Source organism: Marmota monax, unplaced genomic scaffold, assembly GCF_021218885.2.
Source record: "Marmota monax isolate L192 unplaced genomic scaffold, Marmota_monax_Labrador192_F-V1.1 WCK01_AAM20220418_F8-fsc00018, whole genome shotgun sequence".
NCBI classification, from domain to species: Eukaryota; Metazoa; Chordata; class Mammalia; order Rodentia; family Sciuridae; genus Marmota; species Marmota monax.
The window spans coordinates 8,944,102-8,970,950 of NW_026692201.1; the positions used below are offsets into that span (position 1 = coordinate 8,944,102).

The following is a 26,849-nucleotide window of genomic DNA, read 5'->3' on the forward strand; positions in this document are numbered from 1 at the left end:
TTCTGGGTGGTAGATTAAGCTCATAGAAGGCAAGACAGTGTAGCCATCTACTTCAGATGGCCTGATCCTGAACAGAAATGTGATTGCTATTATCTCTGAATCCAGGCCTCTGACAATAAGCTGGAAGGAGGTCCCCCTAGCCTCTGGCTGAGGTCCTGATTAGCAGCTGGAGAGAAGCAGCTATAGACAGCTTTTCTCTCAACTTTGGCCTGAGAAGTGCATTCTCCAGAGCTAACAGGGTCCCCAGGATGGTGCTCCTGACAGAGGGGAGAAGCAAGTCACCCAACAGGTACACAGCCTCTCCTGCTGGCCCTTTCACCCTGAGGCCCGGTCCTACAGGCCTGAGTAGCTTGCAGACCCAAGAATCCCTCTGAGAGCCTAAAGGGGAGCAGTCTGAGGAACTGGGTAGGAGGGGGCAGACACAACTCTGCCTTTTCTCTTTATAGGGGAGAGAACCATTTCAGAGAAAGGGCAGGTGCCAGAAAAGGCCCAGGACCCAGTGGAAGAAGAGTCAGTGGCTGGCTGTCAAGGGCACAGCTGGGGGAGCCAGTGCTTCCTGAGTCTGAGACAGGATTGGCCAGGATGGACCCCGCAGGCCCCGCCCAGCACGAGAGTCTCTTCAAGGCCAGACTCTGCTTAGAGCTCCTGTTACACTTCTTGGCTGTGTGCAGGCAGCAGGACAGGACGTGGCAGACTCCCGCTTCAAGGTCAGTGAGGCTATGAAACTCTGCTTTATTTCTCCAAAGAGGGAGAATTGCTAGAGCCAGTGTGAGAGGGGTTTGGAAGAGTAAACCCAGGGCTGTGGACCAGGAGCAGGTATAGGTCAGTTGCTGTGGGCACTGCACATGTGTGAGGAAATATGGTACCTGGTTAAAGAAGCCAGCAGAGTGTCTGTCCTTGACTCAAGCCCCCTCTTCCCTGTACACAGGCAGGGACAACTCAGCAGGAGATGCCAGAACCATAGTAGCACTCTGCTCAAAGTGCCTCTATCTGATAATGAATCAGAAGTTTTCGTTGGGAAAAAAGCTATAAATGTGGAATTTTTATGCTGCACTTAGGACCTTAAACGTCAGGTTCCTTTTCCTTGTAATTTATAGAGACGATTCCACTTATTTCTGGGAATGTTTTTACTTGACAGCATCAAAAGAGGTACAAAATCAATGACTCGAACTACCTAGAAAATTAAAATTTTTGAGAATTTCAAAAAGAGCTGATTAATTACCAATAAACTGAACCCAATTTAAACTGTTGTATCATTGCTAGAGATTCATTCTTTAATTCATGAATATAATGAAAAAATGAGTCAAGGAATTGTTTTCCCACCCTCCTCCCTACCAAAACCAAAGCCAAAAAAAGGCTTTCTACTTGGGCTGAATGTATTTCATCTCTGGCAAAGGCCTGCTCTTTGCTTACTGGCTTGCTTGGCTCTCAGGGGTCACTTCTCTTTCACTGTGTGTGGGTGGCATCTCTACCTTCAGATGCTCTGGTTTAAGGGTGTGGAGAGTGACAGTTGCCAAACAATCCACAAACTTTCCCTCTTCTCAGTGCTGCCCTTCCCCACAAGCCTTGCCACAAACACTGTGGATTGCTCTGCGACCCTTCATAGAGGCAGCTGGAGTCGGCCAGGTGGCAGCGGAGCCCTCGTGGCAAGGCCATGCTAGTGGTGAACTGTTTCCAGAAGAGCGGCTCTTCCTGCTGCAGCTCTCATACTATCTGTTTCTGAACTTGTGTCCTTGATCTGCTTCCTCTGTTCTCTCCTGGAGAACTTGACCACCAGCTGGTGGCAGGAGGCTGTTTGAGGACCATCAGAGTACCTCTTTGAGTGTCATTAAGCTGTTGGAGCACTTCATTTCTCCTCTGCATTGACAGGCACCTCTTCCAAAGACCCAGACCCTGGAGTTAATTCTGACCATGGGCTAAGGCACAGGAGTCCCTACATCCCTCTGACTCTGTCAGTTTCACAATCAAATCACAGCCTCAGGGAAAAGGCCATGGGCCAGATTTTTTGAAAAGGATGATTGAAGAAGGTTGGGGAAACCATGGGCGGTGGGATGGTATGGATGGGGAGTCCTGGGCTTTCAGGGGGAAGAGGAGCTGACTCTGAAACAGACTTTGCCCCTAGCGCTGAAGCTCTGGGTTTCCATTTCGGTCACAGTCTAGAAAGAGACCCACTTGTCTCCCTGAGGACTCTTGGGAGCCTATGTCCAGCATTCCGGGAGGTCCTGCCCACTGAGCCAGGAATCCTAATGGGAGTCCTGAAGGTGACTGATAGAGGTCACACCCACTCCTGCCTGGGAGGCCTCTGAGACAAGACTCCCTTCAGTGGAGAAGAAGGCACCCTACTGTTACAGCTGTGTGAAAGGCAAGGTGGCTTCTAGTTCTCTTTTCTTGAAGATTTACTCTTGAGAATCAAGTCTGGTAATAATCCGACATCTTTATCACAAGGGGGCCCCAGAAAAGGCCTCTGTTTTGCAGGAAAGGAAAAATAAACTGTTCTTCCCTATGAATTTCTACTTGCTGAGTAGGACTGAGAAGTCTGAGGGTGCTCAGTAAGGTGGACTGTGCTTAGTGGTTGTGAGGTAACTTGATCCCTTTGCTCTCTTAGATCTGGGAGGGGACAGCCATTTTCTGCTGGCCTAGGACACCTGGCATCATGGGAATTTGCTCAGAGTGTCCTGTGGAGCTGGTCCAACCCCAAGGACGTCCTCGTTTTGGGGTGACTCTCTGGAAGGAAAGTTGACACATGGTCCTTCCCCTGCCTTTCACCTGTCCTGCGGTCCCGAGGAGCTCAGACACATGGACGCCGTGAACAGCAGGACCAGAAATAACTCTGAGTCAGCAGAAAGGCACACATGGCATCTCCATCCAGGATATTCAGACAACCAGGAGGCTGGGGACTGGGCAGTGACAACTCAGGGCCTCCATGTTCTGGGATGTCACAGATCCAGAGAAAACCTTAGGCCAGGACCCAGGCTCCAAGTACACCTGCCTGGGACAGAGAGATGTACACCTCTTGGGCACCCAGCCCACAGGGCTTAATGTGGCTGTCCTTGTCTTTCAATGGAGAGAGCATGTGTGGGAACAAGCATGATACTACTGCTTGCACCAGGCCGTGCTCCTGCAACCCCCCACAAAAATCTCCCTGCTTACAGCCCAGGAATTCTCCCCTTTTTAGCCCAGATGCAGCAAACAATGTTTTTAAAATCAAGATTCATAGAGGCATTCTGTATTAGGGAAATTGAGGTAGACAGTTTCTAAAGCAGGAGAGCTGAAGACTACGTCCCTTCCCACTTCCTGAAATCTCACATTTCTGTATGAGGGAGAGAGAAGAGGGAAGGAGCGAGAAAGAAAGTCTGTGTGCCCTCTCCTCAGAGAAAGGCAGACTTGCCCAGCATCCCCAGCATGGCTTGGCAGGCACCTGGTGTCAGAGTGGAACAGGCAGAGATATCCCTGGCATCCTGGCCACTTCAGCAGAAGCCTGAGGACAGGGGAAGGGAACAGGCTCGTAATATTCTGGGACTCTAGGAGGAGTCACATGCTCTGAGGTGATAATCCTGTGCCCAGAGCTGCTATGGTAGATGCATTTCTATGTATTGGGGGCTAAACCGGTGGAGTGACCTGGGGCACTCCTAGGTCCTAAGCCACAAGAGTGGTTCTCCTTCCATTGCTGGCTGGTACAGGGCTATATGTGGGGTCCAAAGTAGCCTGAGTCCAGGCTAAGGGCAAACCTGGGCTGAATTCTGAGCTTTCCCACTGGGATGGCATGTGAAACCAGAGCATGACACTTCTGATCTAAAATAATACCTACTTAAAAGGACTGTTGCAAAGCCTGAAGATAATGTAAAGCCCCTTGAACAACTCATGGTTCATGGTAGGAGCTCAATAATTGTTATTTAAACAAAAAGAGAGAGAGAGAGAGGGGAAGGCTTGACTGGATGTGCAGGGATGGGACAATATTCCAGGTAAAAAGAGATACCCCAGCAAAAGGACAGCAGGGTACAGGGAGGACCTGTCCTATGAAGCCAGGAAGCTCTGGAGACAGCATCAAGAGGGAGGTCTGGAAGAAACGGGGAGCTCAACTGGTTAAACCCATGTTGTGAAACCTCATGATGGTTTTCAGGGTATGAGCACCAGATCTGGAAGTACATGATAGGAACATTCTGGATAGTCTTGTCTCCAGAGAGATCCCAGAATAAAGCAATTAACTGAAATAATTCAAATGCTGGGGGTAGGGAGAGACACAAGCTAAAGTTGATAAATATTCAGAGAGGAGCAGACCAGCACTGGCTGGGATCACCAGGGTTGTCTTTCAGGAGCGAATGAAGGCCATCGGGGCCATTAGGGGAAGGGACTTACAGTTACTTGGTACCTCCTGTAGTCTGTCCTTTCTTCCTCCCACACCCAGAGAGAGGACTCATCATGCCCATCACAGAGAAGCTGCTGAGGCTCAGGAAGGTGACATTTGGGTTCCCACACCAGCAGGGCTTTTTCACAATATATATGTGACAGTCCCATTGTTGCAGATATGCAAAAGGCAGTATCTGAATTTTTAGCACACTTCACAGTTGATATTTTTAGCATCTTACTCTTTAAAATCACAAACGTAAACATGTTTGAGTGATGCAATAGAGTTCTATTGAGAGAAAAATTGGTAAGTGGCCTCCTCCAAGTCCATTGCTCTGAAGTAACTCTTTTAGCAGTTTGATAAATAACCTTTACTAATTTTCTTTATGTTCATACAAATAAAACAAATATGTACACGTATATTCAAATCATTACAAAATTGGAACTACTCATATTCATTCCTATGCAAGGTATTTTTCCCCTTTCAATCTAAGAATGTGTCATAGATATACATTCAGGTCAGAATATTCCATGCTCTGAACACTTAATGTACTATCCCACGATCCTTCCCCCTCTGATAAGTTACTTCTTTTTTTTTTTTTTTCTTTTGCCACTACAATGTTAAAATAAACATCCTTCTGCCTTCCTCCTTTTATACGGGTAGCTTTATTTCTGCAGAACAAATTTCCAAAGGTGGTGCTGGGCCAGTGGGCCAGGGCAATTTTTATTTTGATAGCTGTCTCCTGTGCCCCTCTCCAGAATGGTTGCAGTAGTTCACAGGGCAGCCCAGTGATTCCCATCACAGCCAGAGTAGGGAGGATCATGGCAGCTTCCCCGCCACACAGCTAGTGACAGGTGCTGAACTCTGCAAGAGCTGCCCTCCTTCTGATCTCCCTCCACCCTACCCCTCACTGAAAATTCTGTTGTGGCTTTTCACCTCCTCCAGAATCAAATCCCCATGTCACCTTCACTTTCTTCTGGTTATGGCTGCAATGGTCTCACGGCTGTGGCCTCACCTATTTCTGCAGCCCCACTCTGCCTCTCACCCCTCCTTACTCCACTGCCGCTCCTGCCTTCCATCTCTGTGCCTTCTGTTTCCTCTGTCTGGAAAGCCCTCCCCTTGTCCACCCAGTGAAGTGACATCCCAGAAGACTTTTTTACCTCCTCCAGAAAGCCCTCCCTGATCTGGCAGGCAGATATGGGTCTTCTTTCCTCTTTATTATTTTTGCCTTGTCCTTTGGATTATAATTATCTCTCTCTCCCATTACACTATACTCTGATCTGAAAGCGGCCCCTGTATTTGACATAATTTGCTGAGCGGATGGGGTGGGTGAACAGATAGACTGACAGACAGAAGAATGAGACTCAAGGCTTAGCTCTCAGGCTGTCATGTAATCTTCTGTACACAGGTCATTTACTAGGCAGTTGATTTCGGTCCTGTTCAGATCTGCCCCTGGTTTGGGTAGGTATTCTAGACCCTATAATCAAACAGTGTAGTCCCATGTCATGGGTCTCTCTTTGGGAAATAGGCAACCACTACAAATTCCAGGAAAATCCACTTCCCATTGAATTCAATACTCCAAATTTTAGGAGAATTTTCTTCTGTAGAGTCCCTCCATAGCCAAATTTGTATTAGTGACAGTGGCCCAGGATGCTGTGTCCTTGTGTTTAAGATTATAGACTAGGTATAGAATCATTTAGCTCATTTCTTCAGCCTTCAAAGGCATACATAGGTTAAGTCTGGTGTGGCCTGGAGCAATGGCCACTCCCCACCTGGGAAGCAGTTGTCCAGAGAGAGGCCATGTGTGCACACCAGCATTGGAGGTCTTCTGTTTACGCACATGGGTGTGAGATGTCTATCTACCATTTCTGCTCTAATCCTTTGCAGTGTGTGACTAAGTCCCAGGGCAGAGGCAAGAAACATGTTGGTGTGGTTAAGACCCTTTAGTCCCTCAAACAATGTAGTTGATGGTCTCTCTGGTTTTATGCGGGGCTGTCCCAGGAGCTCCCCTGGAACTCTGGACCTCCCAGTAGAGCACAGATCACATAATCTCTAGGTGGCCAGGAGAGGATGCTGGCTCAGAGGGTGGACTGTGAAAGTGACTGCTATGTAAGAGTTTTTCCCTCAGACTGACATCTCTGTTAAAAATGACAAATAGTAGGTACTTAATTTTTTTTTCAAATAAGTTGTTAAATGCCACCTATGTTCACTTCTCATTGTTCCTTCTTTCCTCCTTCATTGTCCACCCTGGCCTCTCCAGTGAAGCATGTTCAACTCACTTGTTCTGTTTAACCTTGTCACCTTCAGCCTTAGGAGTGTTTGAAATTCTGTGGTCATTGGTGTTCTGGTCAAGGGTGTCCAAAAGGCCACTCTCTGGCTCTGAGTCCCCTCAGGACTGTGCAGAACCGTGCCTGGGTGCTGGTAGACAGTGGTCCCCATGCTTATCCTTTCCCTGTCACCCTCCTGAGAAAACCATGGATGAGGGAAACCTCTCAGTCTCCCTAAGACCAAGGAGGACCTAAGGCAGCTGAAACTCTCAGAGAGCTCCATTGCTTGAGAATCAAGGAGATTGACTCCCTCCAAACACAGTGAGATGTTGCTTCTTATAAAACCTGTGGGTAAAAGTAGGACCTTCCTTAAGAAAGTGTCTGATAAAGTCATATGGCTTCTTTTTAGCTGTGTGACTTTGGGTTTTTAGTTAAAATCTGTTTTGAGTTCCCTTTTTGGGACGTAAAATAAGCTACCTACTCCTGGGGATTGTTGTAGGTAAAGGACCTAGCCCTGGAAAATACTAATTTTGCTTTTTTAATCTTATTAAGATATGAAAAATGTTATAATAGTTACCCAACATCAAAGTAGGTAGCTCTAGGAAGCACTGTATTTAAGGATGACTGTAGGAAAGGGATCCCTATACTTGATCTTAACTAAATGACATCTAAAGTCCTTTCCAACTTTCACATTCCTATGACAATTATTCACTCCCCTTAGGCTTTTAGTGAGACCTTATTGTGCATGGGTCAGTTGGCTTGAGAACTAAGACAAACTGCAACCCAGGCCTACCTTCACTAGGTCTCATCCTTTTGAAGTGTGAGACTGGTATTGAGTAATTGTCCACCTTGAACAGAGCCCTGCTGAGCCTGCAACTGTGCCCTGTGCCCCCCTACACATGGGGGAGTGGAGGAAACAAAATTAATGTTTCCTAGATCAAAAAGGGAAAGAGCCCCCTCCTTTTCTTAGAGCATTTCCTTTGAAAACTTGTCACTGTAAACTCTTTATCTGCCCCTTTGAAATGTATGTAAATATTAATAGAAAAAAATGTTAGCCAAGCCTGAGCATGGTAGTGCATGTCTGGAATCCCAGCTACTTGGGAAGCTGAGGGAGGAGGATCATGAGTTCAAGGCCAATCTAGGCAACATGGTGAGAACTTGTCTCAGAAAAACCAACCAAACAAAAACAAAACAATACAAGTAAGCCTGCAGCCAGTTTGATGACTCAGCAGCCATTTCTTTGAAAGGTAAGTACTGAGGAAAGTGGTACCAGCCTGCACCCCCACTCTGTGGGAAGGTAGTAATCTAACTTAGGCACTGGGCTCCACATTATAAAGCTACCTGTTGTCATATAGATGTGAGGATATTTATTTGTCCTTTGAATCAAGGCAATTTACTGACACAAATGACCACCCCAACACTTAGAATGAATGATGTGGGACAAATGGTGCTGTCAAGCCCTCTTATTTGAGTGAGTGTCCTTGAGAATATGTATGTTATGGGTCCTATCTGCTTAGCTATATGAAAGCATAAGAGTTCTGTTACTGAGATTTCTTTAGCCAACACCTGCATCACCAATTTAATACTTGCTTATTCGATAATAAAACTGTTTTTTTTTCTTACCTATATTTTGTGGAAAAGAATTTCTGGGATGGCAAGCCAGCAGGCTGCTTTTCACTAACAAAAGCCATGAGCAAAATGAGTTGAAGTTTCTCAATGTAACACATCTTGGCTTATGGAAATCACAAGCAATTGTCAGATGTCAGTGCCTGCCTCACATATTAACAAACTGAAGTTCCCACCAAGTCCTGGGCTTCCCTGATGTGGGCCTCGGTAATCTTGGTAGGGATGAATGTCATCCAGGCAAATCTTTTCTATATGTTTGCCTTGGCCTTGAGCAGGTCTGCACAGTCTGATGATGCTAAAGTTCTTCTCCTGGTTGTAAGACAAAGCAGAATCAGGCACCGACATCATCTGCTCAGGATTTCCAGAAAGAGCTCTCAAACTGCCTTGGAAACACAAGTCTTTATATCACATATACCATATACTCTATAATAATATAAGGCAACTCTACTTTAGGTTTGTCCAAAGGAAACAAAGCAAAGTCAAATATTGACAGCCTTGGTGTGTGCATATCACCTCTTACCACAAACATCCTCCCAGGATTTTACTATTTTGTCACCTGTGTAAATAACAAATGGAGACTCTTCTGAGCAGGGACTTTAGCTATAAATACTGCTTCTATAATGTTTGGGGCCTGCTATGTGGCAGGGAAAGGTATAAGACAAAGCAATGTTTTGCTTGTGCAGCTTTTAAAAGACTAACATGCTATAGATATTTAGTTTAGCTGTAAGGAAAAGTTATTTCATTGCAAGACAGTCTCTGGGTCTCAGGAGAGCATACAGAAGCCATTTCCAGATCATAGGCCTATTCAGGAAGACCTTATTTCAATTTCACATTGAAGTTTATCCACTAGGACATTAATATTGAAATTCAATGTCTTTATGAACCTTGGCAAGAGAAAATATAATCAAGGAAGCAGGCATTCTTCACTTCACCAAAACTTGAACTGTGTTAATTCTTTACAAAGAATTGAAGCAGTGGTACTTGAGAATTTCAAGCTGGGTGCAGTATCTCACATCTGTAATTCCCAACTATTTGAGAAGCTGAGGAAGAACAATTCCAAGTTCAAGGTCAACCTGGGTAACTCAGCAAGACTCTGTCTCAAAATAAAAAAATAAATAGGGGTGCAGATGTAGCTCCTTGGTAGAATGGTTTTTTAACCTGTGAAGGCCCTGGGTTCAGGGTTTATCCTCATTAACACACACACATACAAAAAAAAAAAAAAAGAAGAAGAAGAATTCAGTTCCAAGACCAAAGACTAGCCAAAATTATTCACACTGATGGTACCTCATTTAGACACTAATGCAATGTTGGAATTGTTAAAAGCAAACTAATATTGTTATTTACAGAAACTAAAATATGGATATGATGATAGTTCAAACATCAGTACTTTGAGCCAAATGCTCATTCACACATCACTCTAACAGGGAGGATGATCTTTGAAGACCACTAGTCATGAGTTGTACATGGAGATCACTCCCTCTTCTTTCTCCTCTTTAAAAAGAAATCTTTTTGCACAGAATTTGAATGTAATTACGTATCAGTACATAAACAATTAAAGGAAAGAAACAAAGATCAAGATATTTGGGTCAGCCTCATAAATTATTGCACTTCTTATTAGCTTAGGGAGACCATGGTCCAACACACTTTTAGGCCCCTACTGCCTACAGAGCATTTGGGCAAAGTTTATAGGACTTTTCTGAGTTTACAGTAAATCTCAGAGTGCCTCTCTGCTCAAAGAGCAGATTTATGGGTGTGGAAGCAGATGAGACAGCCCAAAGGCTATGTGTTAATATTGCCTGATGGACCAGAAAGCATTGGTGTAGCTCTTTGAGGAGCCATTGCCCATTCTTGGAAGGACACTAACAACACCTGAAGTCTAATAGGCAGCAAAGAAGTATATGTGATGAGTTAATGTTGGCCATTGCAGGTCCCCAGGACAACTTCAAGAAATGGCTGACTTATCTTGTCTGGTTTTAGCAACCCCTGCTGTCCTTAGGACAGAGAAAATTGTTTGTAGACATAAGCACAGAAGAAAAGAACTGTCTGATAATCCTGGACCAATATTAAAAAACAAGTTCTTGAAAAAAACAAGTTCTTAAACGTTTTCTAAGTCTTTGATGCTTTCAGTTGAAACATTCAAGTTTAGTAAACTTCTAGGTGGGATCCTGCTAGAAGGAAGCTGATGGACTGATCAGTTCCCAAAATGCAATCAAGGTAGAAAGTGGACCCTAGAAAGATAGTCTTATCAATGCTGTACCCTGTGATGATTCCCCTTAAAGGTTCATCCTTCCCTGAGTGGCTCAGGTTATCAATCACAGCCATACACATCAAGTTCTTTGAAGCAATCAATCCATATAGCCTCTAGCAGCAGAGTTTTAGGAGCCTTCCAAATGTTAGGAAAATCCACACTGTATTTATTTAGGTATCATGGAGACCCAAATGGTGAGAGTACTGAGAGCTAACCACTCTTTTGTTCTCTACTTAAACACTCATGTTATATAGCTCCTTGATAGGTGATATTGCAGGCTAATAGACCCTTCTCATCTTGAGCAGTAGCAGGTTCAGTAGGGTATCTGTCTGTACTTGTTTATCCTGAATTTCATCATTCATTGATAATTATATAGTACATATTAGTATTTGCACATATCTTTTCCACTATTAGCATTTGAGACTATCTTCCCTGCTGCCATTTTTAATCAAGTATATATTTTAATACTTCCTTTGTTAATAATCTGTTCTTTATCTATGTTTGTCTTCTTTTTTAGTGATGGGGGAAACATAATATCTGTTATATTACTTTTTGGCTATGTAGAAATATTAATATAATTTAAGAAGTTATTCTAGTCAACAACACAGTGTTATACTAGTGAGGAGGCTAAGATCCAGCCAGGCTAACCAGTGTGTCTCAAGTCACATATGTAGAATTCGAACCCACACAGCCAGATACCCAGTTTTGGCTGTATGGCCTTGAAATCTATAGTGTCATCTTCCCACGACACAGAAGTGTGCTTAGTGTTTTGTTTTGTTTTGTTTTAATAATTTAACCTTTATATTATTTATTTGTTTTTATGTGGTACTGAGGATCAAACCCAGCACCTCACCTATGCTAGACAAGTGCTTAACCACTGAGCTATAGTCACAGCCCTGTTTTTTAAATTTACATTATTCACTCTCATTTTTTTTTTCTGTATGCCTGGCAGAAGCACCATTAGGTAGTGTTAGTATATTTTCTTATTGAACTAACATTTTTAGTATTATGAAATATGCTTATTATTGATAGCATTCATTGTTCTAAAGTCTATCTTGTTTGATAATAATTTCTATGATTAGAATTTTCCTGATATATTTTTTCCTTTTTATTATTTTACTTGTTAGCCTCTCTGTGTCTTTTTTTTAAATTAATTAATTAATTATTTTTTTATTTGTTTTAATTAGTTACACATGATAGTACAATGATCTTGACATAGCATACATTTGAATCAGATGGGGTATAATTTCTCATTTTTCTGAGTGTACAGGTTGCAGAATCACATTGGTCATGCAGTCATGTATAAACATACAGCAATATCACTCTCATTTTTGAAAGAGCATTAGACTGTATCCCTAATTCTAGATTGAAAATTATTATCTCTTCACCTATAAAAATATTACTTCCCTAGGCTCACTTTTGAACAATTAGCTGATATTTGTTATTTCTTTCCCCTCTGTTTTCAATATCTTTGTCACCAGTATTATGCAATTTTACTATTATTTATCTAGATGTCATTTTTTCTTAATTTGCTTATGTTATATTTGCCTCTTGTCTTTCATCAGGACAATTCTCAGCTATTTTCCTTAAATATGACTACTCCCTCTTCTTTATTTTCTCTTTGTGGGGTTTCAACTAGATGTGCATTTGACCTTGATATTTTAGCCATCATTTTTCTTAATTTATATCTCATATCGTCCATTTTTCCCATTTCTCTCTTCTATATTCTGAGTCATTTCTAAAGACATCTTCTAGTCCATTTATTTTCTCTTTAGCTGTGTCATAGTCAGTAATTCAATTAGTTTCTCTTCCAGATCAGCTTGATCATTCTTAATGGTCTTTTATTACTTGTTCATAACTATAACTCCAACACTTATATCTTTAAACATCCTATTTAAAGCTAAACTGTAATTTATCTGACAATCCCAGGATCATCAATCGAAGTCTAATCTATGATCATTTCTTCTGTTGACTTTCATTCATTATGCCTCTTTGTATGCCTAATGATCTTTGATTGGGAACCTTATGTTTGATCTCTAATCTGTAGAAATCCAGGACCCAAAGCAAATATAATTTTCTTAGAAAGATTTTGAGTCTGTTTCTTCTAGGAGCCAAGGGATGGAAATCTGTTAACTTTGGACAACTTTATTCCATTTCATGGGTCCCAACTCAATGGGAGAGTTCCAGACTCAGCCCCCTATCTCACTGTTGGCGTCCTACCTTAGTGATCAAAAGGGCATCTTCCCTCAAGATAACCCATATCTCCTGGCTTGATAGCTTGTTACTCTGAGCTCTAATATGAGCTCATTTGGGTGAGTGGAATGGTGGTCCTCAGAGATTTCTCCTAACTCTGAGAAACCTAGAGAGCCATCACATTCATCAGCTATTTATGTAATGGTAAAGTCCAAAAAAGTGGGGCTGGGGTTGTGTCTCAGCGGTAGAGTACTTGCCTGGCAAGCGTGGGGCACTGGATTTGATCCCCAGCACCACATTTAAAAAACTAGATAAACAAAATAAAGGTATTTTTAAAAAGTGCTTATTACTTGTTCATAACTATAACTCCAACACTTATATCTTCAAAATAAAGGTGTTTTTAAAAAGTACATGGCCTGTTAAACATCTGGAAGTAGAAATCCTCTTTTTTTATTTTCCTATATTACATTGTTTGAGAAAATGGCATGGACATTCATAAATTCTAAATGTAACCATGTTTTCCCCAGCAGTGTAAAGGAAAAAGAAAAGGAAAAAAAAACACAAAAATGAAACAAACTCAAAGTGGTGCTATGGCTTCTGCAGTTCTTTCTCTTACCTGTTGAACTCTGGACTATAATTCAGGATCATCCTGTGAAACTATCTGATATGTCTTCTTTACCTTTCAGACACTCATCCAAGAAGAAGGATGGCCAGTACCTTCTCTAAGTTGCTAACTGGCCGCAATGCATCTTTGCTATTTGCTACTATGGGCACCAGTGCCCTGACCACTGGTTACTTGCTGAACCGGCAGAAGGTGTGTGCTGAGGCCCGGGAGCAGCACAAGCTATTCCCCCCAAGGTAAGTCTTCTTAGTTTTAAAATAACTCCAAGTGTCAGCCAGAAATGTACTTTTCCCTGCTGAAAACTGTCAGCAAGGATACTTGGTTTAGTCCTTAAGGATGACAATGTCAAATTGACAATCACTTTTGAGATTCATTAAGCCCAGTGTCCTGTGGCAAATACAGGGAAGTGTAGCATCATCTTTCCTGCCCAGAGCTTGCAGTGCAGTTGAACGGTAATGACAGTGATGGGTAACATTTGTTGAGTACCCATATTATATGGACTGATATGTTAACATATATGTTAAGAAATTTCTTTACATGGAGTGTTATTTATCTTAGCATCCTTTTGTGATGAAATGGAGACTCAAAAAAAAAAAAATTAAGCAGTGCTCAAGTTCATGCAGCTAATGCAGCTAAATGCAAATTCAGCACCTCTCATTCCATACCCATGCCTCACCCTTGCTCTACCATCTTCTGGAAAATGTGAGGACATATGCTGACTCAATATGAGCTTTAAAGGACACTGTAGATGGGAAGTAAAGGTATAGCATGAGGGGGATAAAAACAGATGTGTTTTCTCAGCCCTTGGAACCTTGCTTTGGATGAGATGCCACACACTAAATGAGTCTGAGTGGTGTTATGACTTCCTAGGATTCCATGTAGGTAGGAGTGGATGAAGGAAAACTAGTGAGCTGCCTCTCAGAGACTGCTCTTTTGTGGGAACTAGCATCCCTGTGGGAATCACTGGCAACCACATATCTCAGGAATACCTGAAGTGAGATTACCTGTGTTTGAGGCTGTGGTTGGTCCTTAAGCCTCTATTCTTTAACCAGTATATATCCCAGGGTAAGACAGCATCCCACCTGATTTCTTTCTAGGTATTTTATCAGCAGATAATTGCTAACTGCCTGTTTCAATGGCCTGACACTGTTTTCAACAAGGCCCACATGGTCCCTGCTCTCCTGGAGCTTGCCTTTTAGGCAGAGGTGACAAATAAATAAACGAAGTTCTAGGTAGTTCCACCTGCAGTGTTTCTAGCCTATCACAGACATCAGGTACCAAAATTGTGCCTGTTATTAAAGTTTCAGCAAAACTTCTGGGTAGAAAGAAGTCTGCATATGATTTCAACTAATTTCCTAACTATTCTCACTCTACCCTTTCTTTACCTGAGCCATAGTCTGTACTCTTCTGCAATAAGCATCCTGTGACCCCTATTAGGCAGGAGCCTGGCCCTTTTTTTCCTGGTAGTTCACTAGGACTTTGTTTGTTTGTTTGTTTTAAATCTGGTTATCTTGTGTCATGTCCCTAGGCAGCACTAGCCAATTGTCCTTGTGCCCACTGGCCAAAGGGAGCCTTTTGAAAGGACTGGCAGAAACCAAGTCCTTCATAGACCCCTTTCCTCAGGCTGTTGGCTGAAGGCCCCTCTCCTTCCCATAGCGCAGACTACCCAGACCTTCGCAAGCACAACAACTGCATGGCTGAATGTCTCACCCCCACCATCTATGCCAAGCTCCGTAACAAGATGACACCCAATGGCTATACTCTGGACCAGTGCATCCAGACTGGAGTGGACAACCCTGGACACCCCTTCATAAAGACTGTGGGCATGGTGGCCGGGGATGAGGAGTCCTATGAGGTAAATGACTGGCTGCAGGTTCCATAGTAGAAGGGGTTGACCTGGGTATGGGTGAGGTGCATGATCCCAAAGTCCTTTTCTTCTCTATGGGGCCAGGTTTCTGCCTCCTCTAAAGGGAAGCCAGTTCCTGCAGAACCACCTAGAATGTTTTTTGGGATAATGAGATCTACAGTTTCCTGGGGCAACCTTACTTTGCTGCTACCCTAGTATACTTCCCTACAGAGAAATGAATTGCATGATAGAGCTCTCTGGGCTTGTCAAAAGGATGAATTAGTACAAAAAAAGTAAAATAAAATTTAATGAAGTGTACTTACCAGTAAGACATTAGAAACTAATGTGTTTGTGGCTGGACTTATTGGATGGGTTCAGTTTCAGTGTGTCTTTATTTTGGGAATTTTCTTACCTATTACTATAGCCCAGAATCCTGAGTTAAACAAGTCTCTGGGAGCAATCCCATGATGTCAGCATCCTCAACCCAAGTGCACAAGCACAGCACCCTGCGTCCATTCCACAGAGCATCCTCTCCCCCGTGGCAAAGGCCTGCAACACTCCTCCCTCAGGTCTCCCCTCTGCAATCTTCCATTTCAGTAAGCAGAAGGCAGTTTTTTGGGAAAGAAGCCATCAAGGGAAGTGGGGGAGCATCCTGAATAAATGAGACCAGTAGCTCATCAATACAGAGCAGTGCACAGTTCTGAGCTCCCAGAGACCTAAACCAGAGCAGTTTCCATAGACCCAAAGCCCTCCTCACTTCTCACAGCTCCCAAAAGCTATTCTGTTATAACTTCTCTTAATATTATGTTATCTAAAGAGTAAACCTGAAGTTATGTTTTGCTTGTCTGTTTTTTAAAAAGTAGATTTTGCACAAAATAAGCTGGGCTGAGGAAGGTCCTCACAGGGTGACCTTCTTTGTCCGAATGCTCTGTGTGCTTTCTTCTAGTATAGTTGGGTTTTCTATGAATTTTGTATGTTACTTAAACCTCAGAACCTGAGGACCTGACCTTCCTGACCTTTTGAACACAAAACTGCTTAGCCTCTGACCTGGCAATTCTTTTATCCCACAAACCAGAAACCCCTTGAATTCTTAAACTGATTTTCTTGCTCAGTCTCATGGTGGTAGGCTTGGTAGAATCCTTAGACAGGATGTTAAAGGGATAGAATTCAGCAGCCCTGACTTCTCTCAAGGAGTCCAAATTTTCCTCCAAATGTTTTTCCCTTGCACAAATTTTTGTTCCTATCCACCAATCCACTCTTGCACTCATTTCCTGAATGGGTAGCATGGAGAATTTCAGAGGAGGACATTAATATCCTCTTAAGACATAAAGGGACAAATGAAAGGAAAGGTCTTTTATTATTAGAAGAGCCAATGAAAAAGGAAACAGAATCATCTTTTTTTCCCCCCACAGGTATTTGCTGATCTTTTTGATCCTGTCATCAAACTAAGGCACAATGGTTATGACCCTAGGGTGATGAAGCACCCCACTGATCTGGATGCATCCAAGGTAGGCTCTAGCCCCCTTATCTCCTTCCCACGAAGCTGGAAGAACGTAAGAGCTCTTTTCCTGGTTAGATGTCTCTTGGAAGCTCCATGACTGCTCTAGTACAGCACACTCCTTGGAGGACCACAGAAGTTAAGGTTCAAGAGGCCTTAAAAATACCTCTAAGGAGCTGGGTGTGGTCTCAGATCTGTAATCCCAGCGTCTGCATAGGCTAAGACAGGATGATACCAAGTTAGAAGCCAGCCTCAGCAACTTAACAAGGCCTAATGCAACTTAGTAAGACATGGTACTAAAAAGAGAAAAAACATCACCACCACCAGCAGCAAAAACAAAACAAAACTCTATAATGAGGGCTGGTCACTGAGAACTTTAAACCTTTCCTGAAAAAATTCCTTTTCAACCCAAACCACCTACTGGGGGTACAAGATTCCAGACCTCGCTATATAAAACCACTGTCTAGGCCCCTGCCTGAGTGCCAGATGTGTTAAACAGTCGGTTGTAGGTAGAAAACAGCAGATCAGCACATAGGTACCTGCTGCGTTTGGGGCAAGATCATGGTCCGAGGCTGCCACAGTGACACACCCTCCCCTGCCCACTCTGCTTTGCAGATCACCCAAGGGCAGTTTGATGAACGCTACGTGCTCTCGTCTCGGGTCCGCACTGGTCGTAGCATCCGCGGGCTGAGCCTGCCACCTGCCTGCTCCCGGGCTGAGCGGAGGGAAGTGGAGAACGTGGCCATCACGGCCCTGGAGGGCCTCAAGGGAGACCTGGCAGGTCGCTACTACAAGCTGTCTGAGATGACTGAGCAGGACCAGCAACGGCTCATCGACGTGAGTGGGTGGAGAACCACCCAGGGGCTGCCTGGGGTGGGCTGGATGGAAAGCTCCGACCAGCACTGGGCAGCTCCTCCTAGAGCTCAGGCCTGTCTGTCCTGCAGGGCTTTTTGCTGGGGGTTGGAGTTGGGGCAGATGGGGAGAGCGGGCTGAGATAGCCTGGGGCTTCTACTACCTCAACATAAGGAAGGAGGATGGAAGTATTCTATGGTTAAAATCAGCAGAGGGTGTGATGGGGATAGGAGGGTGGGGGTGAATGGCAAATCCCCTTGCTTGTCGATAAACGGGAATAATAGGATTGGCAATACTGCCTGTGCCTGGAGGATGCTCTCTATTACCACACCCAAAGAAAACCCTAGATGCCAAGAGATTCTGGAAAGGAAATCCCAGTTGTAAGTCCTATCCCTGCTTCGTGGAGCCAGCCGCTGGTTTCCAGCTGTTTTTCCTCCTGCTGTCTCCAGTGTCCTCCACAGCGTCTTGTTGGCACTGGAATAGAAAATACTCAAGTCCCTTACCTGTTTTTCCTTTATCACAGTGAAAACAGAACTGCAATTTCAAAAGTAACTTTTAACTAAATCCAAGGAAAAGCAGAAACAAAATTCCATCATTTCTGAAGATTCGAATTCTACAAAATGTGCCCCATTTCCAAACCAGGCAGGGCAACTATATGATATTGGTATGTAGGCCTAAGTCTCCTGGTCTTGATGGTATCAGGACAACCATCTGCCTGCCCTCTTACAGAACAAGCCACCTCCGCTTTAAAGAGCCACTCTGGTTTCCTGCTCAGGGGGCTTACTTCTTTGTGGGCAGTGACAGTCCACTGTCCTCTCCTGATTCAAGTCTCTGATTTCTCTCATTTCTTTGAGATCACAGAAAGACTTCTCTCTCCATATCCACTTTTTACCTCATCATAATCATGCTTGAACATATAGTATCCATATATCTCATGATAGAGAAGGTATACTGCTATGCAAGAAAGTGTGGTGTACACACAGCAAGAAAAATGTTAGTCTCTGGACACAGATTTTGATATGTGGGGTGGTTTATGGTAGGTTAAAGGCACAACCATAGGAGTCCCAGAGGTCTAGGTCTGAATCTATGCTATGTTACTTCCTAGCAATGCCATAGTGAGTAGGATGTTTTAGCTCTCTGAATCTCAGTTTTCCTTACCTCACCTGTAAAACAGAATAAGTTTATTGTGAGAATTAAAATAAATTAGAAGCATGTAACCTAGGGCCTGGCATATGGTAAACATTAAATTAGTGGTAGCTATTTTTACTTATAGATTACTATTGTATATCTCTATATACATGAAAGAAATAGTATTAAATGAACCAATACTTTCCTAGGGATCAAGGCATTCTTTCTAGCATGAAACATAAAGAATGACCGCTGTGTAGATGGACAGGTTAGCACCCCTTGTTCTTGCCTACTCTGCCATTGCATATGGTTAGCTGATGGTATAGATGCTCTCCATAGTGACTTAGAAGAATTTCCATGTGGACTAAGCCAGTGGCTTTCAGTCTTGGCACACTAGAATCACTGGAAGAGTTCTCATGATGCCTAGACCATAACAAATTATATTTCATTCAGAATCTTTGGCAGATGGGAAATGCACATTAGCATTTTTTTTAAAGCTCCCAGGTTATCCTAGAGAGCAGACAAGCTGAGAACACTGCCTAAGACCCCAGTCATTATCAGTGAGTTAAAACTTGGTCACATGGCACTTACAGTCGTGCCTGATCTCACCAGTCTCTTCTTTCTGCTTTGTCCCTTTTGGCCTACAGGACCACTTTCTGTTTGATAAGCCAGTGTCCCCTTTACTAACATGTGCTGGGATGGCCCGTGACTGGCCAGATGCCAGGGGAATCTGGTATGGATGTAGTGTTTTCACATTTGCCATGTGTGCAGAGGATCTCCTCAGATGCCTGCTTGTCCTAACCTGAACTTGCTGTGAACTGCAATTGACAGCATGCTGTGCTTAAGCTAAATGGGGGAGACAGACTACTTAGAAATGTTGAGTGTGTGCTCACAGCACCTAAGTATTATGATGTTTCTAAGGTATATAGGAATAAGCTGGTTTGCATGAACTGTGCACGGGGGAAATGACTACATTTAAAGGTAAAAAAGAAATGCTTTATATTGTTTGACCTCACAGAGAATCTGTCTCATGACTTTTAAAACAAAAGACCAGAAAATGAAAAATAAATACTAATGATTTAAGAAAAACACTAAAAGGAGCAACAGGTACCCAGTGTGCAACTATTTTATCTTGGCCAAGAGTCCTCAGCCTGCTTTGACTCTTGTACCTTATAAGTGAGCCTGATGATACCCAAAGAAGCTGGGATAAGGTGTTCATTAGCAACTGCTCTGTGGGGGGTAGAAAGGCAGGGTCCATAGAGAAAACATATGTGAATCCTCATGTATTAAAAAAACCAAAAAACAACAAACAAGCAAACAAAAAACCATTCTTTTAAAGCACCACAAGATTTTGGCTGAATCTGTGAGGAGATAAAATACTCTTGTGTCAAAGCCAAATATTATCATAGTTGAACTATGCACATCCTCTCTGAGGACCTAAGGTGGGATTTTATATTCTTGTTGGGCAAAAACTTGACATCATTAAAGGTTGGAGTCAGTCTTATTCTTCATTCTGTCAAGGTAACGTTATTTTGTGGTGCTTGTTAAGGCACAATTACAGATAAGAGCCATCTAGGAAATGAGGAAGGTGAAATGAGGCAATCAAGCTACAGAGGTAATGGGAATTTTCATGTGTTGAGACAAATGTAATTAACACTCAACACCGTATTTCTCTCTTCATTAGGCATAATTATGACAAGACATTTCTCATCTGGATAAATGAGGAAGACCACACCAGGGTAATCTCAATGGAAAAAGGAGGCAATATGAAACGGGTGTTTGAGCGATTCTGTCGTGGACTCAAAGAAGTAAGATACTGCCAGAGATTCCTGAATGTCATTTGAATATCATTCTTCCTCTATTGCTTATTCTGGGAAAAAAGATACTATGGTGACTTCCAAGATGGGGTTAATTTTTCATAGGGATCAAGGCATTCTTTCTAGCATGAAATTTCCAGGGTAGTGCTTTAAAAAATTCTGTTTATTAGAAATTTCCTATACTTCCCTCCACAATCCACCATGGTTTGGGGAAGTCTATGGCTCATTTGTTATTTCCGCATTTCCTTTCACTATTTTAAGCATAGACAGTGTAGGATGTAACCTGACCAGACTTGCCTGCTGAGAATTCCTATATTCTCCTATTGACTTAGCATGAAAAACAACATAAACTGACATTTGTTGAGAGTTTAGTATCTGACAGGTACTATGTTTAGTGCTTTACAAGGTCCATCTAATTTAATTGGACCATTTAATATTCTATTAGAAGAGGTATCATTTTACATTAAACAAGTCAATTTTATTCATGGCAAACATGGTGTTTGGGATGAGCTGAGTGAGTGTATGTTTGAGAACTCGGCCATTTGTTCACTGTTGTTGTACTTGTAGGTAGAACGGTTAATCCAGGAACGAGGCTGGGAGTTTATGTGGAATGAACGCCTAGGATACATTCTGACCTGCCCTTCAAACCTTGGAACAGGACTACGAGCGGGTGTCCATGTTAGAATCCCAAAACTTAGCAAGGTAATGTTATGTGACCAGTGGCTTTCCTTGGTCCTTCCAGGATCAGCTCAGATGTGAGTGCTTTGTGGAGGGAGAAAATACCTCTCCATTCCTTAACCCTTACTTTCTCTAGCTATAAGAAAAATAATGAGAAAGAGCAGGATTAGGTTTGCCTGAAAAGACATTTTTATTAGTTAGAATAAAAGATTAGGGACTATAAAAGGGGGTGGCTTCAAGAATAAGACTTTTGGATTTTCCTGAATGTAACAAACCAGGATAGGTGGACAGGCTGCTCTGCTCTGCTCTCTAGGGTTCCTTCCATATCCTCCTTCTGTCTTTCCTAGCACAAGTAGTTCTCAGACTTGAGTATGCAAGAAAACCACCTGCAGGCCTTGGTCAAAGAGATTGCAAGGCCCCACCTGCAGAATTTGTGTTTCTTACCTTTCTCCAGGTGATGCTGAGGCTGCTAGTCAGGGGACTATGCTTGAGGGACCACTGTCTTAGGGCACTGTCCCCATTTTCATGGTTACCATCAGGCTCCACGTTCTATCTTATGAGAAGGGAAGAGAGCACACAGTGTGGCCATATAAAGATTTAAGGTGTAGAGCAGAAAGTGGCACATGTCACATCTGCTCATTTATTAGCAGGAACTTAACCAGTGTTCACTTCCTCAGATTCAATGCCAAAAGAAGGGTTAAAGGATTCTGGCGGGTAAATAGTAGTTTTTGCTGAAACACACCAAGTAAATCAGATACTTTCAAAACAACAAATTTAGAAAATATGCTGTCTGTCCCCTACAAAGAGTATGAAAATTTTTTATTCAAAATTCCAGTGCTAAGAAAAATGAAGTGATTTAACTTCATGATTTTAATTATAACAATAGCAGCTGTTATACAGATGAGTGATGAACACACCAAAGTTGGCATCCAGATGCAAACACAACAAAACAATGCATAGAGGTTCAGAAGACAAGGTTGGAGTCAAACTACCCAGGTTCAATTCCAGGTCTGCTACCTTCTACCTGTGTGACTTCAGGAGCAGTTACTTGTTCTGAACCTCACTTTCTTTGTTGTTAGGGGTTTCTGTGGTTTGAATGGAACCCCTACAAGTTCATGTATTGGAAACTTAATCCCCAAAGTCATGTGTTAATGGTAATTGGGTGTGGGGTCTCTGGGACATAATTAGGATTAAGTGAGATCATGAGGTTTGAGTCCTTATGATGGCATTAGTGGCTTTATAAGAAGAGAGAGAGACCCAAGTTAGCACACATACTCTGTCTTGCCATATGATGCCCTCTGCCATATTATGATGCAGCAAGAACGTCCTCACCAGATTCCAAGCAGATGCCAGCACCATGCTCTTAGACTTCCCAGCCTCCAGAACCGTGAGCCAAGTAAACTTCTCTTTTTTGTAAAGTATTTGGTCTTAGGTATTTTGGCATAGCAACATAAAACCAAGGTGGGATAAAAGCAATTCCTACTTTACTAGGTTGTTGTAAGGCTTGAAAAATTCCAGCACATTACCTTAGTATGTAGTGAATAAATGCTTTATGTAAGTTAACACAATTGTCTCTTATTATATGTCTGTTCTCAGTAAATGTACCAATGATGGTGAATCCATTTCACTGCTTTTGACACTAAGTATTATGCTCTGTCCTAGGATCCACGATTTTCTAAGATCCTAGAGAACCTAAGACTTCAGAAGCGTGGCACAGGTGGTGTGGATACTGCAGCCGTGGCAGATGTGTATGATATTTCCAACATTGATCGAATTGGTAGATCAGAGGTAACATCTCTCTCTTTTCCAGCATGAATTAACAAGATCTGCCTAAGAGAAAGGAAATAGAAAAGTAGCCACAACAGCCTTACTTTGTTCACAGAATTCGAGATCTCTTTCCCCACTGAGTCCTGTTAGCTATTCATTCTGTGGCATTGCCTTTCATGCGAAATAATGACATAAAGGTAAACACAATATAATCTAAGAATTTATGGGCAAGAGAAGAATTCACAGTGGGACTGCCCCTGAGAACTATTTCAGCAATCTTCAGCAGCAGGAGCTCTACTATGTTAAAGGACAGCAGTGTTTCACCACTGCTTATGTTAGCCCTAAGGGAGGTAATTTTTTCTCTTGATTCTGAGGTTTCTCTTGGTGAAAGTCACATACTATCATCTTTACTTTGGCATTCTTAAGACACTTGATAATTCCTAAAATCTTATTTTTAGGATTAAGGTGACAGATAAGATTTGCATTAGTTACATATAAATTGTACTTGTAAAACAGTGCTGAGGGAACCCTGTGACTGGTAGATTGAAGAGGACTCATTGACATGTGTAGGGTTTGGTGATGAATGAGCGAGGTGTAGAGGATTCCCTTAAAGAACATGCACCTGAGTGTTAAGCAATACTGACCACAGTAAGTTACACCAACTCAATGCTAGGCTGCTGGTCAGGGACTACACTTGGAAGGCCACTGTATATGGCATTGTCCCCATATACATGGTCATCATCAAACTGTATCTTATTACTTAACTCTAAGTTTCTAGGTGATCATTACAAAAGTAAAAAAAAAAACAAAAAACAAAAACAAACAAACAAAAAAACACCAACAAGTATTTTAAAATCTACTTACTTAATTCAACAACTCTGATAACCATTGTGAACATTATTCTAAATTGCCTTCTATTCTTTTTTATAATTATTCAGAAAACTTTAAAATTGTTATTACAGTATTACAACACTTTTTATTCCAATATGTGAACATTTCCCCACAACATTAAGTATTCTTCAAAACCATGAATTTTGGCCTAGGAGTGTAGCTTAGTGGCAGAGCACTTTCCCAGCACATGTGAGACCCTCAGTTCAATCCCCAACCCACAAAAACCAAGCAATCAAAAAGTCCCAAATAACCTTATTATCTAAAAACATTTGATTTTTAAAAATCATGACAGCACAGAAAAGATAGTCCATTTATCTCTTTAATGTATTACTAATACTTCATTTGATCATGTCTGTACATAGAGGTATATACAGACTCTTAATCACAACTCTTATTATTTAGTTAGGATGTATTTCTAGGAAAGGAGTTCCTGGATTGAAAATCAGAAGGCCCTATTAATGACAAAGTTTCTTACCAAAAGTTATATACCAAACAGTCTCACTGGCAGTGAATGGGAGACCCATCTCACCATACCTTCACCAACACTAGAACGCATTAATTGGATAAGTAGAAAATACATGCCTAATTAGTAGCGACTTGCCTTCTGACTCAGCCTTCTGATGGGGTTGGGAGCTTAGTTTCTCTGTACATGAAAAGATATGGGAAGGTAGCAGGACTCCATCATGCCTAAGGTCTGTTTCAGCTCAGACCTCAATGATCCCTTCCTTTTTCGCTGCTTGTTCTTAAGTTATAGCATGTATTTTATTATTTTGTATTTTTATAGTAAGCAGTTAACTAGTTTGAGTCTCCTCAGAAGCAAGTAATTTGTTTCACTGTGATCCTAGGCCAGGGGAAATAGATATACATGCTCTAGTTTAAGAATATTTGGAAACCAAAGTTGTAACATATATTTTAAAAAGCAGGATTTTTTGAAAGTGTATCTTAATATAAGTTTTCAAAGTTTCCTTTAGGTAATTAATTTGCCTAGTATAGTGCAAATATGATTTGGTTGCAAAACACTTGATTCTTAAAATTATTTGTTTTTTTATATACATATAACTAACTAGAGTATATTTTGAATATATATATATATATATATATATATATATATATATATATATATAACTTACCTTAATTAGAATCCCATTCTTATGATTGTACAATTTCACTGATCACATATTCTTATATGAACATAAGAAAGTTATGGTCAATTCATTCTACTGTCTTTCCTATTCCCAACTCCCCCTTTCCCTTCATTCCCCTTTGTCTAAACCAGTGAACTTCTCCTATTCCACCTTATTGTGTGTCAGCATCCACATATCAGAGAGAATATTCATCCTTTGTTTTTTTGGGATTCACTTGTTTTACTTAGCATGATTGTCTCCAGTTCCACCCATTTACCAAAAAATGCTATAATTTCTTTCTTCTTTATGGCTGAGTACTATTCAATTGTGTATATATACCACATTTTCTTTATCCATTCATCTTTTGAAGGCTACCTAAGTTGATTCCATAGCTTAGCTATTGTGAATTGAGTGGCTATAAACATTGATGTGATTGTGCTGATTTTAAGTCCTTTGGGTTTATGTCAAGGAATGGGATAACTGGGACAAATTATGGTTCTTTTCCAAGTTTCCTGAGGAATCTCCATACTGCTTTCCAGATTGGATGCACCAACTTGCAATCTCACCAGCAGTATATGAGTGAACCTTTTCCTCACATTCTCACCAACATTTATTCAAACACATGATTTTAAACAATTTTTCAGCAAGACTTCACTGTGTGAATGATGATATCTGAACTCAAGCATATTCTTCGCATAAACTTGGCAAAAGGTCAGAATTCAGATCCAAAGAACAATACAAGAGTGACATTGTATATTCTTACTCTTAGACAAATTGATAGTTTATAGCAGAAAATGATGAGGAAAAAATATCTGAGATGGAAAAATAATGGTTTTCAAATGTAGGAAAAAAGTTCTCACACACAAAGTAATAACCCCATCTTAGCTAAGGAAAGCTTGAGAAAAAACCCTGTGATACTTCTGCTTTCCATCTGTGACCATGACCGCCAGATCTCTCCTCCCATAACCCTTTAGGGAAATAGTGAGAAAGAAGAAGTTGTTATAAAGCCGAGCTAAGTGGCAAATTCTGACTTTTCCCAGTGTTGTTCCAGTTGATCAATACCCTGTAGGTGTCTTCTGCATGAATTAATCATTGAACTTTTTCACTACTAAGGTTGAGCTTGTGCAAATAGTCATCGATGGAGTCAACTACCTGGTGGATTGTGAAAAGAAGCTGGAGAGAGGTCAAGATATTAAGGTGCCACCACCTCTGCCGCAGTTTGGCAGGAAGTGAACTTTCCCTTTCCCGATTTATAAATAATCTGTCTGCTGGTATGACAGACACAAAGAAGTCTCTACTCTGAGAGTTTTTGTAGACTTGGAAAAAATGTAAAATTGTAGGTGCTGCCTATCTTTACAATAAAACTCTCCTTAATATTTTTGTTTCTCTGATTTTTTAATACTATTAAGAAGGGAAAACACATCCAATTATGAGTAGCAGGAGGCAAAATTATTTTAAGGTAATGATATAACTTTTTTGGGGGGTGTACTGGGGATTGAACCCAGAGATGCTTAGCTACATCCCCAGCCCCACTTTTTTATTATTATTATTTTATTTTGAGACAGGGTCTCTCTAAGTTGCTTAGGGCCTCACTAAGTTGCTGAGGCTGGCTTTGATTCTACTGCCTCAGTCTCCTGAGTCACTGGGATTATAGGCATGCACTACCACACCTGGCTAAAACCAACATTTGTAAGACCACTCACACACACATATAGATAATCTTCAACTATCTAGATGTTAAATATAGCCAATCCTTTAACAAATTCCTTATAGCAACTGGTAATTGACTAATAATCAATTCTATGGAGAATATAGCAAGAAGAAACTATTTATCTTGAAAGAGTAGAAAAAAACACTAGATAAATTTGGACAGAGGTTATTTATTTATTCAGAGCTTGCTATAGCAAGAGTCAGCCACCATTGGTTGCATTTGGCAGAGACTAAAAA

The 26,849-nt window shown here is 41.7% G+C and overlaps 1 protein-coding gene across 1 annotated transcript; it reads left to right on the plus strand.

The window, feature by feature from the left end:
- Positions 1-608: 608 nt before the first annotated feature.
- On the plus strand, positions 609-26,278 carry Ckmt2 (creatine kinase, mitochondrial 2). Its single transcript, XM_046427919.2, has 10 exons — positions 609-707; positions 13,366-13,537; positions 14,958-15,156; positions 16,560-16,655; positions 17,261-17,482; positions 19,273-19,358; positions 20,310-20,433; positions 21,010-21,144; positions 22,783-22,908; positions 26,016-26,278. Exons 2-10 carry the CDS (start codon positions 13,386-13,388, stop codon positions 26,133-26,135), a joined length of 1,260 nt encoding a protein of 419 aa, XP_046283875.1. The 5' UTR covers positions 609-707; positions 13,366-13,385; the 3' UTR covers positions 26,136-26,278.
- Positions 26,279-26,849: the final 571 nt, after the last annotated feature.

Excerpts from the sequence above, each read along its gene's own strand:
- Ckmt2 (XM_046427919.2), top strand. The coding sequence starts at position 13,386 with ATGGCCAGTACCTTCTCTAAGTTGCTAACTGGCCGCAATGCATCTTTG. Across the intron at positions 15,157-16,559 it reads GGGATGAGGAGTCCTATGAG|GTATTTGCTGATCTTTTTGA; the intron begins GTAAATGACTGG and ends TTCCCCCCACAG. Across the intron at positions 16,656-17,260 it reads CTGATCTGGATGCATCCAAG|ATCACCCAAGGGCAGTTTGA; the intron begins GTAGGCTCTAGC and ends TCTGCTTTGCAG.